Raw genomic sequence first — 18933 nt, forward strand, 5'->3', positions numbered from 1 at the left:
CAATACATTGCCTGTGTTAGGCCTACCCGCTGGTATTTTCCTCTTCTTCTTGTTTGAGTCTAAACTATTGATCAGTTATATATTTTTAGAACAAATTTTATTTTCTTCTTATAATGTTTGTATAACATCGATGATTCTGTGAAACCAAATTGACCTTGAATAAAATATTTTTCTACCATGATCAGTTTTGTCCTTTTCAGTTGAAATGTTTGAAATAATTTGGCCATTGTAGGAAATAGTGATATTGGTCGATATAATGCTGTTTCATGAGGTGACATTCCTGGTTTAGGAATCATAATTACTTTAGCCACCTTCCACAGTTTTGGTATATATTGTAGTCTAGATGAAGCATTTATTGGATTGATGATTTGAATTGGTGCTTTTCTTGAAAGAGTCTTTTTTATAATATTATTTTTTATTTTATATAACTTCATTTAAAGTGATAACGGTAATAATTCTAACGTCATCCACCCTTTGAGGTTAAAATATTTTCGAGGTGGTCTGCAAATCTTTTATCCTGAATATCTCCTTATCGAATACTCAGCACTAACATTAAATAGCAAGTCCATGCATAAATTCAATTATGGTGGAATTTTTAAATTGTTTAATTTCATGTCTCAATTGTTTATAGCTTGGAATAGCCCCTTAAGATTCTAACTCATTAAGCATAGTCAAATATAGCTCTTTTATAATTTACAGTGACCGTAGAAAACATAATATATTATTAATACTATATCTTTTGATGATATGATACACTTCCGCTTATAGCCGATGAAATAATGGATTTTCTTTTCGAATATTTCCCAATTTCCGCGAGATACAAAAGAAAAACAAAAAACCGTAACCTTTCTGGCTCGGTCACCCCCCGCGCTCCTCTCCCGAGGGACCACGTCTGAAGACCAGCGCAAAGACAATTTTTCGAAGCCGTCTTGTTTATGATGCTCTGCTACGTAAGTATATTACCGACATTTTTTCCCCGTTCTCTCTCTGGCTCGGTCTGACAAGCCAGTATTAGTGCAGGCGGAATGAAAAATTGATGCCGGGCCGTAACATTTGCCAAAATAATATTTTTCTTTCTGTCCGATTTTCTGCCAGTTTAACGTAGATAAAAACGGCGACGGCGTCCGTAGCAGGAATACAGTCGGGCCGCAATATTGAAATATAAATATAGGGTTTTTAATAAAAAATGTTTTATTTAAATGCTGCCGAGGCTACTTATACTACGGTTATGTATTGATTGATTTTAATAATGCAGTAAATGGAATACGTTTGTTTACAGACACAATGAAATATAAATTAATTTCGATATGCTGGATTAGGGATGCGAAAAATGTATCGATAAGTATTGTCCATGGATAGCCGCTACTATTTCCCATCTTTCAGGCACTTTGCTGATTCTATCTCGAAAGAACGATGTATTTTTTGGTATTATCTACGAATCGGACTTTTTTTGTGTCTTCATAAGAAGTGGAGCACTGATCATACAGGTTACGACTCATATGTCAGAACAAGTAGTAATCAGAAGGAGCAAAGTCTGTAGAATACGGCGGGAAGAAGGGCACTTCCCATTTTAATGCTTCCAAGTATGTTTTCAAACTAGCTCAAACTTAAACACAACAATTATAGTCAATAGCGATTACCATTGATGGTTTTATTGACTAAGACCTTCAAATCCTCGTCTTCTAATGTTTTGGATGTCCAGAACGCTCTTTGTCTTCGGTGTCAAAATCAGTATTCACATGTTGAAATACCTTTTTCTTCGCACTGAAGTAATAAGGTATAACTTTCAGCGAATCTGATTTACTCGGTACTAATTCAAACATTTCCAACCCGCTGAAAAATAGTTTTGTTTACACTTCGACGAAGTGATACGTACAGAAAAGTGAATTCTGAATGAAGCTGCTACTGCGAATATATACTCACGTCATTTGAACATGTTGGAAAACGAATTATTGCAAAAAAGACCAGCAAAAGTAAGTAAAAGGCGCAAAATCATCATGTTACAAAAGTTGTAGAGGATATACTGTTTTCGAGTAGAAGGAAATGTCAGTTTAAGAATCTTAGGAATGAAGACTCGTTTATTCAAGAATCAATTATATCGAGTGAGTAATATTTATCAACTTATAAAGGTTTTTATCAAAGTTATTTTCGCATATTTTTTATATTCAATCAACTTAACATATCTTAATAAACTTACTGAAGTAAATCCTTCTTGTTTCAAGATTTTTTAAACATTTTTTCATTTTGTTTATAGTTCCAGTATAAAGGGTATTTTCAGAAATATTCTAAACATAAAATAGTTGTGTTTATTAACGTTTAAATGTAGCTTCCCGCCCTGGAATGAACGTAATATTGTGCGGTTTTTATTAGATAGAGCTTGGTGGAGACAGTGTCACGGCTCTGAACTTGTCGGTGATATATTATACTTTTCCAAACCCACCAGACAGATGCAGATCTTGCAAAACTCGCGACTTTGTTTGTTGTTTATGGAGACTTCAGTGGTTTATTTTAACATAATGAAATTAGTAGATGTTATCGACAGTAGTTATATACTTTGAATACGTTATTCATCAAATTCGCGAAAGGAATAGAAGAATTTCTGTAAATGAAAATATAGAATGGATTTATAGTTATAAATAACATTATTTTTCAGTATTATTTCCATCCACTTTAAAATCGCTATTGCCCAAAATTTAAATGGTATTATTTCTGTATCTAAAGAAACGTGTATCATATTTCGTCAAATTATGATGGGGATGATGATTATGATTTTTGATTATATCAAAATATTACAATTCCTCTATTAACATTAATATTTCTTATGGTGTATGTAAGATTGTATAAATATTTATATACTATTTTTATTGAAAACTCGACCATTTCAAGTCATATTTATTTTTAATATAGTTGACTCTAGATTTTCTCCTAGTACGGTTTATTAGAAAGGAATGTCAGCAACTCTGCTACTGAGTGACTATTTTTGCAAAATTATTTTGACTATTTTTTGGCTTAAAAAAAATGCTTAAATAAAACAAAAATGCGTGGGAATAAAAATAAAGATCGATTTATATTTGTAATAGTGATTTTATCTGTCAATATATCCATCAACTTCAAAGTTAGAATGATGATCAGATGTCATAACACTGTGATACAGTCCGTACGTCAAAGCACTAAATATTTAAAACATTTTTATTGAAAGTTCGATATCATTTAAACTCCTACTTATTTTTCACATACTTCAGTGAGATTATGTGCCATTATCGTTGAGTAGCAAGTGGTCTGTAATTCTAGCTACTGGCTGACTATTAGTGCTGAATTATGTTGATTTCTTTTGGGCTTTTGATAAAAAACGACCAAGACAATCATCAAACTTGAACGATAAAGAATTGAAGGAAATATCAATAATAGGCAAAACTCTAAAAGCCTTAGGAATGGTAAACAATGGAGAGAATGGGTCTCATTACTAGTTAAAAATCATGAGAGAGGCGTTAGATGATGATATATTATTAATTTCGTAATGGATAATACAGATCTTAGTAAACTCGCAACTTTGTTTATTGTTAAATAATGGAGTTATTATCAGTTATGGTAACTATAACTGTTATAAGTAACCATGAAATTTAAATACGGTAGTCAGTGAGTTTGTTAAAGTGTGCCAGTAAAGTATTATTCTATTATTCTTCATTCTTTTTGTCATGTCAAAGTAAAAGAACTCATTTCCAGACATTCTTTGCATTTTTTCCACTTTTTGGCAATTCCGAATTTTTAAATAACATCAGAACGCTCAAGTTTTGTCCTAGTTTTACTTTTAGATATGATAGGATGTGTAGAGATAGCTCACACCAAATTTCAAATATATCGGTTCAGTAGAATCATGTCAATGCTCTTGAAAAAGTTTCCAGAAAAGCACTTCTAAAGTTAAGTTTCTAGGTGCTTCAAATAAAGAATTCAAATTTCTAGGGAGAAAGCTCCCATCTATCAATAATTTTTTTTAAAAATGCGAGAAACCTACCAGCTATTATAAAACGTCAAGTTAGGTCGGATATTTTAACATCATAGTTACATGACAATTAGAATTGACTGTCTTACGCCTGCTTAATTTTGAAATAGCATTTACTTCTGTATAATTAACACGTTCATTTTAATTTGTATGTAATTCATTATTCTGGATCTGCCTTCCGCTTGATAATTGATAGAGTGGAATGTAGAAACTTACGAATGATATGTCGTAGGATATGTAATTGTGTGTGCCTAATTAAATATACGCTGAATTTTTCTCTGGTAGTTTATCCAGACTCAAAGAAGAGAATTTCATTAATAAAGTTAACTGGATTTACTGTCCTGTCCTATTTGACAATATCCTGAATGACAAATGATAACAGATTGTTATATATTATAGCAACAATAACATTTGTCAGTATCTTTCTTTAATTTTTTTTATTACGCCCGATTCATTAATATCCCATTAACCAAATCATTTTTTTATTGTGTCCCATTTCAGATGGACAGTTTCATTTAATTAAACCGAATTCCTAACGAAATAGCTTTAAACACGTGTCCCTGTTTTTCAATTTTTTGCCGTTTTCCGTTTCTTCCTTTTAAATAAAAGAAATGATTTTTTGCCTCTTCCACGAATTGGATCTCGTTTGTCATTTGGACTTTTTCCGTCTAGTTGGAGCACATTCCCGCTAGAAGAAAAACTGACGACAATCTGTCGTACTATTGCCTACGGTGCCCCTATTTCTCATATTTTTTGATTTGTTATGAGAAATTACAGCACGGTAGTTGGGTAATTGCTTATAATTCACTTCATGTCTTAAAAATAAACAAATAGTATGTGTGGTACTTAATCATAAATGTTTCTGATACTTTATATTACTAATTTTTGGCGAGACTTTACTTTTAATTTGCCTGCTATAAACTGACTAGTTCAAAACTAATATTTTCAATTTGTAAAAATTCAAATCCATTTAGAGACACAATTCTTTAGTTTATATTAGTCTCGTGTCTTTTATTTTACGTTAATATACCAGGTTGCGTAGCATTCATGTTCCCTCTTTCATGTAATTACCCAAAGAATAAAAGGAAATATTTTATTATATATACCAATATGTCATTGCTAATGGGACGAAACAGCAATATGACACGGTTAACTTTATTAATGCCATTATCCTCTTCAGAACTGGATATATTACGAAAAAAATGAAATCTTGTGTTAATTCAATTAGAACCCCACAATTATCACTGGCAATTCTCAAGGTAATTGCCCACATTAATTAGAATAAAATTGAACATTTAAAACTAATTGTTTCCGATATTAATTTGTGAGTCATTTGCGTTTGTTGTTACCCTATGATACTGTTTCACTACCTTGAAATTTATTTAAAACTTGTGACATTGTCTTGTCCCGCCTGAATAATATTTCGATACTGCAACGAATGTAAATTTTTAATATATTAATGAATATTTAGAACGCCGAAATCCCTCCCAACATTTGCGTACCATATTTAAAAATTTATATTGAACTGGTGATATTACAACATCCTAATTTATTTCCAATGCGTTGCTAATCACGCAGCAATTCACGTTGCTAAGGAAACTCATATTAAAAGGTGTAAAAACTATCTTTCTATATTTTAAGAAATTTAGATAAGTATATTGTATCATATATTACATATTTAGTTAATGCTTTTATCTATTAATATTTGTAATTGTTTTCTAAAAAATTATAATTATATTATATAAATTAATATATATTATATTAATTTATATGTATCTGTATTTTTTATATACTTATGTCCTTTGTATACTGTACACTACCATATTCCTGTTAGATATTCAAATTTAATTTAAAATAACTGCAAAAATATACGGATGTAAATTGGACTTGAACGGCATAATTACAGTACCCTTAACATCCAAAACAGCCGACCTAAACTATACTTAACAGCCCGATTTAATTAACAAAATTAGTCGTAAAAGGAGTTCTCAAGACGGTTTCATAACTGGAACTGAAACCGGCCAGAGTTCCTCGTAAAACCTCTCGTCGATTTTCGATCCTTCATTCGTCAAATGACCCAAATGATATCGGGAGTCCATTCAACAGGAACAATTTGTCACCGAAACATCGCCGCTTGTTATTAATAGCCGCTGATTTCTATGGTAGATACACGGCAAAACAAGTGGCGTTTCCTTTAACTGGAAAAATGGAAAAAGTGTCGTAACGCGGAAAAGCCGTAAATCACGCGATCGCCAGTTGCAGTTTTCGTTGCATCCGAACCGACTGCCGCCATTGGTCCGGATCGTGCCCGATGGGTCGTGAAGAATCGCTTCGTTGCACTTTCACCGCACCTATTTCTTTGCTTGCGCCGTTTATGTTAGTTTGATTTATATCTTGAATTTAATTTCATAATCAATTACACCGGTCTTCAGCATTTTTGCGCATGGGGCTTTTTCAATGGTCTCTTATTAAATCATTGATATATTTAGAGTTGATGAGGGTGTAGTATTTTTGGTTCAGATTCAATACCGAAATCGGAATGTACAGATACAAATGAATTTGGTTTCCTCCAAGTAATTGGTTTGGCTCCAAACTTCATTTCTCGAAAACGTAACAAATAATACAAGAGCATATTATAACAATGTCATATTTTCATGGATTACGTAACACATGTGGAGCACTTTTTTGTCTTGATTTAACAGGTAGATTAAAGTAAGCTTGATAGGCTTCACAATTCTTTAAATTTATACTTAGATCATACTTTTTTCTGCTACTTTAATAAATTCACCACAAATATAGCAAAACGAGTCAGCGTCTCGTTTATAAACTCTCGAAGAAACACTACCTCCCGTACACTACTACCTCTTATGGATCAAAAATGGTTAAATCGGTATAAATTTTTTGAAAGCGAATAGTCAATCAATCAGAATATATTAATTAAGTTAAACCTACACTTTATTTTTATACCGATGTTATTTGAGTTTATATCCACAAGTGAAAGCTGTAGAAAATATTTGTTCAGGGTATCAGAGAGATAACCTGCTATTCTGCAAATAACCTAGCCTGGTTATGTGTTTGTTATGACAAAAGTGTCATACATTTCGAACAATACTTCCGTATAGAAGATGTGTGAATCTAAATATTGGCACTGTAGTGAAGTAAAGCAAAATATACTAAATATAGATCTTGTTTAAGAATTTATAGGAAAACTTAATAAGTTAAAGCATGTCCAAACATATATTTTGTAAAGTACTTGATGAAGTAATGCAGTTACACGTGCTTAGAATTTTCTAAGGTTATTACTAAAATAAACTACAAAACTACTATTTCTACATTTTATTTACCAAAATGTTACAAGGTTATTTGATACAATACTAAATACACTTTTTTGTTCCACATAGCATCCAAAAGTTTAAGAAAATCAAACATCAATATCATCAAATGCTGATAATTTAAAAAAAAAATTATATTTTATTGTTTATCAACTATGTAAAGGGGATACATTGATAGCCCTTTTAAATACATGTACATCTGCATCTTCAAATTTTCATTATAAAATGTCTCAGTAGGTTTGTCATTGATACAATTTGAAAGACAATACAACTGGCGATGTGTATTTATCACTTTTTAGAATAATTTAAAGAAATATATATTCTGGGCTAATTTAGATAATTTGTTCATTTTTTCGTTCCATTGGTAGCATAAAACGAACTTTTTAACTATGAAATATAAGATAAGTAATCCAAATAAAATCGAAGCGCGTTGGAAGGTTCAAACTTTGGAGTGCTGAAATAATGTTTCGTAGCGCACCTGATTGGTGTTTAACTTATTATATTTAAGATAAAATCTTAATAATCCCACCATCAATATTAAAATAAGTGTATCTTTAGTAATCCCTCTGTAATATATTATTATAAATAATTATTTTTGTAATTATTTATTATAGTCATCTAGTGTATTATGATATCTTAATATTCATTATATCAATTATTCATAATACATATTAGGCAGGATATATTTTACTTTTTGCATGTTATATTTTCAAACATCTCTGGTACCTTTATTATGTCAGGTTGTGTAGCTATCATGCTCCTTCATTCATCTAATTACCCAGAGAATAAAAGAAAATGTTTTATTATGTATATAAATATGTCACGGCTAATGGGACGACTAACTTTATTAATGCCATTCTCCTCTTTAGAACTGGATAAATAGCTAAAAAGAGAAAACCTTGCGTATATTCCGGTGAGAGCGCACAATTATCTCTACCAATTATGAAGGTAATTAGCCACGTTAGATAACATACAATTCGAATTAAGAACCTTTAAAACGAACTACCACACCTAATATATTATCTCCGATATACCTCTGTGAGTGTTGTCGTATAATATTGTTGATTACCCTGAAATGTATTTAAACCTGGTGACATTGTCTTATCCTGCTTGAATAATCTTTCAAAACTTCGAAACGAAAGTAAATTTTTAATATATTAATGAATATTTAAAACCCCAAAATCCCTCTCAACATTTACGTTCCATATTTGAATAATTATATTGAACCGGAGAAATTACAAAATCCTAATTTATTTTCGATGCGTTCCAAAATTCACTTTGCTAAAGTAACTTAATTAGAAGGTACAGAAACTTTGTATATCTTCAAAAATTTAGATTGAGTCTTATAGAAATATTATAAGAGAATTATATAGCGGACAATAATTAAACATTTCAAATAAACTCAGTAAGTCATTCTTTGTATATTACATATTTAGTATATGATTTTATCCAATAACATTTATAATTGTTTTATAATGTAAGTAAAATATATAAAAACCTGAAATAATATAATTTTAATATCACTGATTATCAAAATCACAAATATTCAAAATTGAAATGGTATTTTTTCAGTATTTAGTATAAGAAACGTGTATCATATTTCATAACATTATGATGAGATCAATAATTGATGGCAAATATTAAACAGGATGCCTAACATTATACCAACAATTGATTCGACTTAAGACCTAAGAAGAAACAGTTCTGTAGGTATGGTGTAGGATTGGAAGTGGTTTGTTTCTAAGAAACATTGTGGCAAAAGGCTTATAAAATTCCTTGGTTAATATTTTTGGTCGGAAATCTCAGAAGTTGACAATGATTGAAGATGTAACATAAATATGGTTTTATAAAAAAAAGTAGCAAAAGGTTATTGATTAAAACGAGACAAAAACCATGGATTAGGTTTTGAAATGTATATAGTTGGTTAGAGCATTTTCTATTAAATATTGTTTTAAAGTTTTTCAATTTAAGGGAGTATTCGTAGTTTAGAAGCGGAAATTTTAGGTATTTTTCAAGTGAAATAAAAAAAAAGAACAAATAACATTGTTATTGTCCATGTTTCACCAGATATTTATTAATATTTAGAGAGTACGTGAAAGAAAAACAAATTCAAAATATGACGAATGAATCTCAGAAAAATGTCTGAAACTAACCGACGAGTCAGTCAAATCTCGGACAATATACTCTCTTACATCGGCTCTATGACTTTCAATACTTCCTCACACAGAGGATGGTTTTCCGACCGAGCCGGTTTAAATATCAAAGACAGCTATATCTTCAAAATAGTTAAAAATTTTAAAAATTCTCTTAATGATATATTTGGAGGCTCTAGCTTAAGAAAAAATCAATTTTTCAAATTTCTAGGCTAAAATACCCCTTAAGAAGTAGTTGAAGCAATAATTAAACTTCTTAACATTCTTGAGGATTTATTGACCGTTAAGTAAACTATTTTAACTTTTCTAACAATAATATATAATTTGCTATATCTGGTAACAAAAAATATCATTATTTGACGTCTGACGTAAACAAGCTATAAATTAAATAGGCATTTTTTGAACGTTTTCGTGTGTCTTCATTTCTAACTCGCGTAAATATATACATTTTTATACAAAACGGCTTCGGTAACATTTTATAACGACGAACAACGAAAAAAACTTATTTTAAGATTAGAACGGAAAAACCATTAGCCGAAAATTATAGCGGATACTCGAGCAGCTTTATCTACATGCTTTTTTTTACGGCGGGACGCTGTAGAACTACACTGCGCTTAACACGGGACTAAAAATAAGCCGTAAACTTTTTTTCTGCCACACCGGATACATTTATAGACGGTGATACCGAAAACCTAAGGTGTATAATGAAAAAAAAATCTTTGTTACGCTGATGGCATTCTTTATGTATCCATTTTGTTTACTCTCGTTGTACTATATCGATGTGTAGGGGTAAGCGTCATGAGCAGGAAGGAAGTACACGTAAGATTACAACATCATAAATGTACAGGGGATAGACGAAATAATATGAACACCATGCAATATAGTACATCTTGTTGCACGTTGACAACATTGCATTCGCGTAAATAATTTACATGTATTGCTAGGTTTACACCCTTTCGCAAAGAAAACAACATTACTTCTGGCGAACAATTCAGTTTTCGCCCTTACCATTCATCTGTCCTTTAAACCACCCGTCTGACCTCACACATCCATCACGCTCATGACCAACGTCAGACATCGACAGATCGACATGGACAGATCTTTCTTCCAGTTCAAGATCAGAAAAACTATTTCCAGTCAAAAAAACCAATCAACGCTGGCGCACTTCAAGTTTACCAACTGGCCTCAGTCTTATTTGACAACACTGCAGACAACAAAACTACCGCGGTAAAAGTAACAGCAGAACTCAACACTCACTTGAGAAATAGTGTTTCGACAAGAACAGTATGGTGAGAGCTCCATAAAGTCAATATGAATAGATGGGCTGCGTCTACGAAACCCTTTATAACGGAAGCCAACGCTAACCTGCGAAAGAAGTGGTGCAAGGATCATAAAACCTGAACTCGTGATGATTAAAAGAATATGGTATGGTCCGATGAATCATCCTTTACAGTGTTTCCTGCAAACGGCCGAGTTTCCATTTGGATATTTCCTGTTTTCTGCGGTCAAAGATGGGGGAGGTTCCGTTAGAATTTGGGCGACAATATCGTATCGGCGTATTCAGCTGGTCCTCTCGTTCACATCACTAGTCGAATTACTGCGAATCAATATCTCGACATCCTCAATGCTGTAGGTTTTACTGTTAGTAGTATATTACTACCAAACATTGCCATAGTTCTAGATGGTATTACGTCCGTCCATATGTGAGGCATTCATATTATTTTGTGCATCCACAGTATATGTAACCTTTTTTAGAATGAATTAGTCATTTTTAAGTTTTTTTATTGAACTCTGAAGCTTTTCTCACATAGATTAGTGGAAACTATTTAATACAACTACTCTATATGGATACCGCATTGAAAAATCCTCGTCTTTTAAAGATAATTAATAAGTGAGACGTCACAGATTTCAGAAAGTCTTGGTAGCTGCTTTCTTTTCTTTGTAGAATTCTTTCTATTTCAAACTATTTTGGCGGCTTCTTTTCTAAAATATATATTATCTATACGATAATATTAAAAATATACATCTCTTACAGTTTTACATCTTATAGTTTTACATCTCTTATATGTTGATATATTGTTGATACATCTCTTGTTGATTGATATTATAATGTTTAAAATATATACATAATACTATAAATACGATTACAAATACTATAGATATGTACTCAAGATTTCATGCCAGATAATTTAATTTCAAAAATACATTTAAAGAAACAAACTTATGAAGAATAAGCGTTATTGCAATAAGTAGAGTTTGAATGTATCATTAAAAATACGTTTTACTGTGTTATGAAAATAAAAACATAATAAAATAATGAAATTTGGGAACGACTGGATCTAATAGAGTTAAAATTACATTATATTTTCCATGGACATAGTTGTTTTATGCTCGAATAACCATATAGAGTTTCCAAGGATCTCTAAAAGCAAGAGAACTCGATATACTATAATCGATCTGATTATAATAAAAGAAAAATGATAGCATTACTGACTGGAACCGATGAAATCTCAGGTTGGAATTGGTGCGAAGCTACTCCATTATTAACTTTTTTTTTGGCTTTGCCGCCGACTTTTAAGAACTACAAATTATAAAGAAATTTAACTTTATCAAAATCCTTACCTTGGAATTAGTAGGGAAATGTTTTCTTTTATTATTTGACGTCCAATTAAGTTCCTTCTCGAACCCTGATTAGCACCGAAAAGAAACGGAATAAAATAAACTAAAGTAATTAATAGACAAGAGAATCTCGGATGATATGAAATGTTGTAAAATCAGTTTTTCTTATCATTATTTTTACAGCACGGAAGACTTTAATTTTTAATATTTAGTTCGAATATCTAAATGCAATTACAAGATAACACTATAACAAATGAAGGATTTCAACAAAAAAAGGAAAAATATATATGATTACGGTTTTTGGGACAGAATTTTATATTAGTTCCACTCTGCATTGTGACAGAACGCACATGTTATTCTATGCATCTTTGGATCCCATACCGTAAAAGCGACACGCCTTTTTGAGCACTTGATGACTTTTTGTAGACAAGCAAGTTTTTTTCAGCAAGTTTGACGAAAAGCAGACGAAGAGGAAATAATCCCTCAGAAGAAAAAATATTAATACTTGAATTTTACTCAAAGTATCTATATAGCTAAAAAAAAATGCAAATTTTTAATACAGAAGATTAAGGGTAATTAGAAGACCATGCAGTAGCAAGTGTAAAATACCAACAATAAAAAGGAAAAACAGAAATCGGATTACGATTTTTAGAGCAATCTTTTTATCAGTTCATGATTATTTCATCTAGGTTATTGAATGTTGACGTACATATTCAATGCCTGTTTGAGACTGAAGTATGTTCCGGAATGTCTTAAGGATATTCTAATAATTATGCTTAAAAAACCTGACAGACCGGATGAACAAGTTGGATCTTACAGGCCTATTTCGCTTCTACCTTCGGTATATAAAAATTATTTGAGAAATTGCTGTTAAATCGTATTAAACCATTTATTGAAACATTAAATTTCCAGTTTGGATTTCAAAATCGCCACTCGACGATCGATCAAAAATCACAGAGTAACAGCGATTGTTGAAAAAGCACTCGAACAAAAGAAATACTGCCTTGCAATTAATTTTCTTGGACGTGACATTTGGGATTAATCTAAATGAGAAAATTACTATCGCGCAATTACTGTCCACTTCTGGAATCATATCTTTTCAAAAGAGAATGTAGAGTCTCACATGAAGGAGCATTCTCAACGCTTAAACCTATTTTGGCTGGAGATCCACAGGGTAGTGACTGGGGACAACTGCTGTATCTGCTATATACTGCTGCTATCCCAACAACAGAAACAGTGCTTAGAACATCTAAGGCTGCAGAAAAAGTACAACAAGCAGTTAACAAGATCAACAAATAGACTAGAGACTGGAAAATATAGCTTAATAGCTCTAAATATTGTCTGTGTTAACTTGTCTTTAAATTGTATCTAAACATGTCCATGTGAATGTTGTGTTATGGCGAAGCTATAAAAACCTAATGATATCAATTAGAATTATTTAAATACCTCGGCAGATATCTCGATGGTAGTTAAAATTGACATTATCATGTTAGGCAAAAAGCAGGGCAAATTAGACCCAAATTCAAGCAACTGTACTGGTTAGTCAGAAAATACGCTCAACTTGACCTAAAATCAAATAGATTGATTTATCAGTCAATCATAAAAGCAATTTGGACCTATGGAGTAGAAATATGGAGTTGCACTCAAACTAACTAGTAACCCAATAGAAAGTTCTACGATTTATTATCAATCAGTGATAAGCACTACGTAACCAACGAAGTTACTCGCCATGCTTGTGTATTAATGCAAGTACGACAGAACACTTGTAATAAATTAACTAGTAAATTGATATTGTACTAAGCATATGTAATGTAAGATATAATTAATAAATAAACTAATAAATATCGCTCATAATACATGCAAGCACATAACATATGTTAGACTTACTGATAAATATAAGTATAGAAGGTAAATGGAAGCTAGGTCAGCATAGAAACATATATATGCAATTGTACTGTAGTTTTAATGACTCGTAATATTCATACACACTATATATTTTTGTAATTATCCATTTCAGGCTCTCCTCCAAGCCCACGACGTCGTAGCCCACGAGGTGTACGGCGAAGATGCCATCCGCGTCACTCCCCCACCCCTGTTGCCTTACCTCAACGGTGGCGAGGAACTGGACGGTCCTAATGGCGACCTCGAGATGGAAAACGTCACCAGAGTACGTCTGGTCCAGTTCCAGAAGAACACCGACGAACCCATGGTAAAACATTCGGTTTTATTCTGACCGAACGCGAAAATATTTCACTTGTCGCGTTTCCTCAGGGTATCACGTTGAAAATGAACGAAGACGGGAAATGCATAGTGGCCAGGATCATGCACGGCGGCATGATACACCGACAGGCGACTCTGCACGTAGGAGACGAAATACGAGAAATCAACGGAATACCAGTCGCAAATCAATCAGTTAGTGCTTTGCAGAAAATTCTTGTAAGTGTTGCTCTTTTAACAGTGTATTAGATCCTAGATAAATTGTGTGTCTAATTAAAGTCTTGAATCCAAGAAAATGGCGTAGGACTAGCAAAGTTTATTATTTCAATAAAATTAGTTGACATGAAGTGATACCTTTTCTCATCTCAGTATATTATTGTTCACTTGCTTTATACAATACAATTTTGGTACAATATTCGGTTCAATACTTCAAAAATTACACAAGCCTGTAAAAAAATCACTCTAAGAGCTGTTCAGGTTTTGTGGTATAATCTTTATGTATTTCGGTGTGTTTTCTTACAATTTGGGTAATTATATTAAAAGAACTAACAGGCCATTTGAAAAGTCGCCAGCCTGACACATAGATGGCGCTACTAGAATTAAATCCATGTGTTTTTTAGTTAGCTCTAATCCTCAAAAAATACGTGTATAAATTTGACAGCTGTCGGATCATTAGTTTGTGATTTATACCATTTTTGTTATTGTAATTGTTAAAAAAATACAATTGAAACAAAAACTTGGCTTGATGCCGAATTTCCTGACACTGCCGCAGGAAAATCAACCATCAAGGATTGGTATGCTAAGTTTAGACGTGGTGAAATGAGCACCGAATACGGTGAACGCAGTGGACGCCCAAAAGAGGTTGTTACCGACGAAAGCATTTAAAAAATCCACAAAATGATTTTGAATGACCGTATGTTGAAACTGAATGAAATAGGACACACGATAAAGATATCAACTGAACGTGTACATTATATCATTTACGAATATTTAGGTATGGGAAAGAGAAAGCTCCGAGCAAAGTGGGTGCCGCGCGAATTTACTTTTGATCAAAAACAACGACGAGTTGATGATTCGGGGCAGTGTTTGACTATGATCAAGCGTAATAAACCCGAGTTTTTGCATCTATATGTGAAAATGGATGTAACATGGCTCCATCATTTTACTTCGAAGTCCAATCAACAGTCATCCGAGCGATGAACCCGCTCCAAAACGTGGGAAAACGCAACAGTCGGCTGGCAAGGTTATGGCGTCTGTATTTTGGGATGCGCATGAAATAATTTTCATTGACTACCTTGAAAAAGGAAGGACCATCAACAGCGACTATTACATAGCGTTATTCGACCGTTCGAAGGACGAAATCTGCTGCTTCACCAAGACAATGCGCCGTGTCAAAAATCCATGAATTGGGCTTCGAATTGCGTCCTCATCCACCGTATTCTCCAGATCTGGCATCCAGCGACTATTTCCTGTTCTCAGATCTCAAAAGAATACTGAATGAAAAGGTGATCGACGAAACTTAGGCCTATTTTGAAGCAAAGGACAAATTGTACTACAAAAATGGTATCAAAAAGTTGGAGGGTAGCTATAATCAATGTATCACCCTGGAAGGTAATTATGTTGAATAAACAAACTAATTTTGCCAAAAAATGTGTTTTACTACGGTAGGCCAAGTACTTTTCAATTGACCTGTTATTACATTAAATTAAAAGTAAATAGACCTGAAAATTATTATTTTATTTACAAGCAATTAACGCTTCATATTGTTTTTCCAATATCCATTAACCAGCATATACTAGAACCTTTTCTTATTCCCAGTGAGGCTCGTCTTTGTATATTTTCGCTTGTAAAAGGAATCTGGAAGGTCTTCTCTGAAGCGTCTAATAGTAGTCTGGTATCAATGAGATGTTTGATCATGATTGGTATCGTTAACCTTGCTCTTCGCTCACACCTCGCCCTTTTTCCAGAAAGTAGTAGAGGTGGGATTGAAGAAAGTGTACTTTTAGATTAGGTAACCTAAAGCTTGAAATGCTTTTAACATTCTTTTAACGATTTATATGTTGTTAGGGTATTTATAATTGGCTAAAAAACTCTCTATGGTCCCCTTAAAAGCAGTCCACCCTTCTTTTTGCGGATCTGTCATAGTCATGATGAATTGTGAGTCAGTTATAAGCTGTCTAATGTCTGGTCCGATAAAAACACCTTCCTTCACCTTTGGTAACTAATGCATCATTCCCAATTTTATGCGTAGCGATAATAAAAGAAGTTCATATAGAATTACCAATGTTTCTTGGACGGCTTTCTTTTTAGCAACTCTTGAACTCCATCGGCGGCCAACTCTTTTTGGTCCATTCATTTGTTATCTCTATCTCAGCCTCCGCTATATCATAGACACAAAATAAAATCCCTTATTTCATAATAATTTTGCATTTTTCAAAGAAAACTTAACCTCCTGTATTTTTTTCATATTATTTTCATTTTCAACATACAAAAATTCATAGCGATCTGTAGAAAATACTTAGCTTTTGTTGTAGATCTATTTTATTAGTAATACACTAGTGTTTTCTGCTAATCTCTGATGTATATAAAAGTCCTAAGTTCTATTAGTTTTCTTGAACTATCAGTTATTTTCACTAAAATGATTTAGTAACACTGAGTGTATTAAATTTTGCTTCCTTTTTTCAAAATCCAATCATTTTAAATATATGCAAAACCCCTAAAGACATGCGTGGTCTAGTATTTTCAACGCATTTACTATTAATTAATCTATTTCAATTCTCCTCCTTTAATCCATTATTAATCTACCTTTCAAACGTGTTATAATATGGGTTCATTGAACAGGTATTACTAGATAAAGACGGCTTGAAAACCATCTATTAGGAAAAACCGAAATTACTATTTTCTGAACCTCATATTTTCGGTTTCTCTTATCTGTTGAGCTATGATCTCTCTAACTCTGATATTGCTATCTATGGTTTATGGGAAATAAATATATATATTTTCTGAAACATCTATGGAATTAAGTGAAACATCTAAATGGTCAAGAATTACTTTTAAAACAATTAAACACTAGTTTCAACACAAGTGTTACCGAATATAACAAGAGTTAATTGAGTTTAACTGTCATCCAAATTACAGCTCTGTGAAGTGATTGTTTTATTGAAATTAATATGCTAATTGCAATCTAGAAAAGCCGATTAGTCCTTACAATTAATAAAACTAAATAAAAGTGAATATATAGTTCAAATCGTTTGTTATATAATCGTTATTATATGAAGTGTGGGGAAAAGGACAACTAATTTTTTTAAAAATTATTAATTTTATTTTTGTACATCCAACAAGATTTCATTAGAGTTTATACACACAATTTAATAATAGTATCATATCTATCACTATTTTATTTTCCAAAATATATATACGGGGTGTCCACTGAGAAAATTCAAATTTTAATTTTCAATAATCCATGGTTAGCTGCTGTATACATAGTATAACTCAATAATACAAAGTTCATCATCTAGTATTAACCCGATATTCATTTAGTTATGAAAAAGGTATCTCTACATCTTAAAAAAATTATTTAAAGATAAATTATTATGCCTCAAGTATAACTTGCGTTAAAATAAAACGTTCCCACTAGACACACTGTATATATTCAAGATATATTTATATACTTATGCAACCAACTGTGTCTAACGTTTATCACTAATCCGATTTCAGAGAGAAGCTCGCGGCTCAGTCACATTCAAAATAGTTCCATCTTACCGAAGTGCCCCACCACCATGTGAAGTAAGTATTAAATTGTTTAATATTATCCTTATCATGTTGAGTCATGTTGTAGTTCTTTTTGTTCACTTATTTTATTTACTCCAAGTAGACGAGAACTGTCATTATTTTTCAATTGTTTATGGCGTATATATGCTTAAGTTTCAGTGATTGTACATGAGCAATTTTTGTTTTGAATGTGTGTATTAACATTAATTTAACTTTCTGATATAATCTGAAACTTGAGCATACATTAGGTCGTTTTTAATTATTTTGTAGCACATCTCATTTAACCAGTAAAGATTTTTTCGTTCACACACAGCAACACAGCATCGAAAGCGATTAGCAAAATTAACGCGAAATAAGCGAGGTAGTAGATCGTTATTCTTTTTTTTGTTTTAGTTTGATCCAGACAGCTTATCTCTGTTATATTTTCAATCCCCGTCAGTACAGTACGCCTACTAAGTTTAAATTGGTTTAATACCTTCTAAAAAATAATTGATATCTTTCGAAATATGTATTTTAACAGTTTTTTTTCGCGTCGAAATGTCTATCGTCCTTAGTAGGAGCACTGTTCAAACTTATAGTAGTTATACAATCAAAATTCGAATTATTTTGTTCCAAAATATTTGGTATCGAAATTGTTGGACGATGAAAAAATTAATATGTTTTTCTTTTCCTTATTTTATTTTAGTTGTTCAGGATCAAACCCCTGCCAGTGCTTGTAAGTACCTAGAGGACGTCTTCTTACTGGTTGTGTGATGTGCTGCCTTGTTTTAGTTCTCCTTTTATTTCTTACCGATTCGAAACATTGTTCCCATTCTTATTTTCTGTAACATATGTATGTGTC

The 18933-nt window shown here is 32.2% G+C and overlaps 1 protein-coding gene across 6 annotated transcripts in view; it reads left to right on the forward strand.

Moving 5' to 3' along the window:
- CASK (peripheral plasma membrane protein CASK) overlaps positions 1–18933 on the forward strand; it is a 244720-nt gene that overhangs the window by 207693 nt on the left and 18094 nt on the right. For 3 of the 6 annotated variants that reach the window (XM_076404464.1, XM_076404466.1, XM_076404467.1), the window contains 4 exons: positions 14122–14313; positions 14376–14540; positions 18039–18107; positions 18778–18807. In XM_076404464.1, the coding sequence (XP_076260579.1) occupies positions 14122–14313; positions 14376–14540; positions 18039–18107; positions 18778–18807 (456 nt within the window). The remainder of the gene's footprint in view (positions 1–14121; positions 14314–14375; positions 14541–18038; positions 18108–18777; positions 18808–18933) is intronic. The other 3 variants (XM_076404465.1, XM_076404468.1, XM_076404469.1) reach the window with 1 other exon arrangement.

Source organism: Rhynchophorus ferrugineus, unplaced genomic scaffold (assembly GCF_030347505.1).
Source record: "Rhynchophorus ferrugineus isolate W39M unplaced genomic scaffold, kcgeb_rfMv2 rfM4, whole genome shotgun sequence".
NCBI lineage: Eukaryota > Metazoa > Arthropoda > Insecta > Coleoptera > Curculionidae > Rhynchophorus > Rhynchophorus ferrugineus.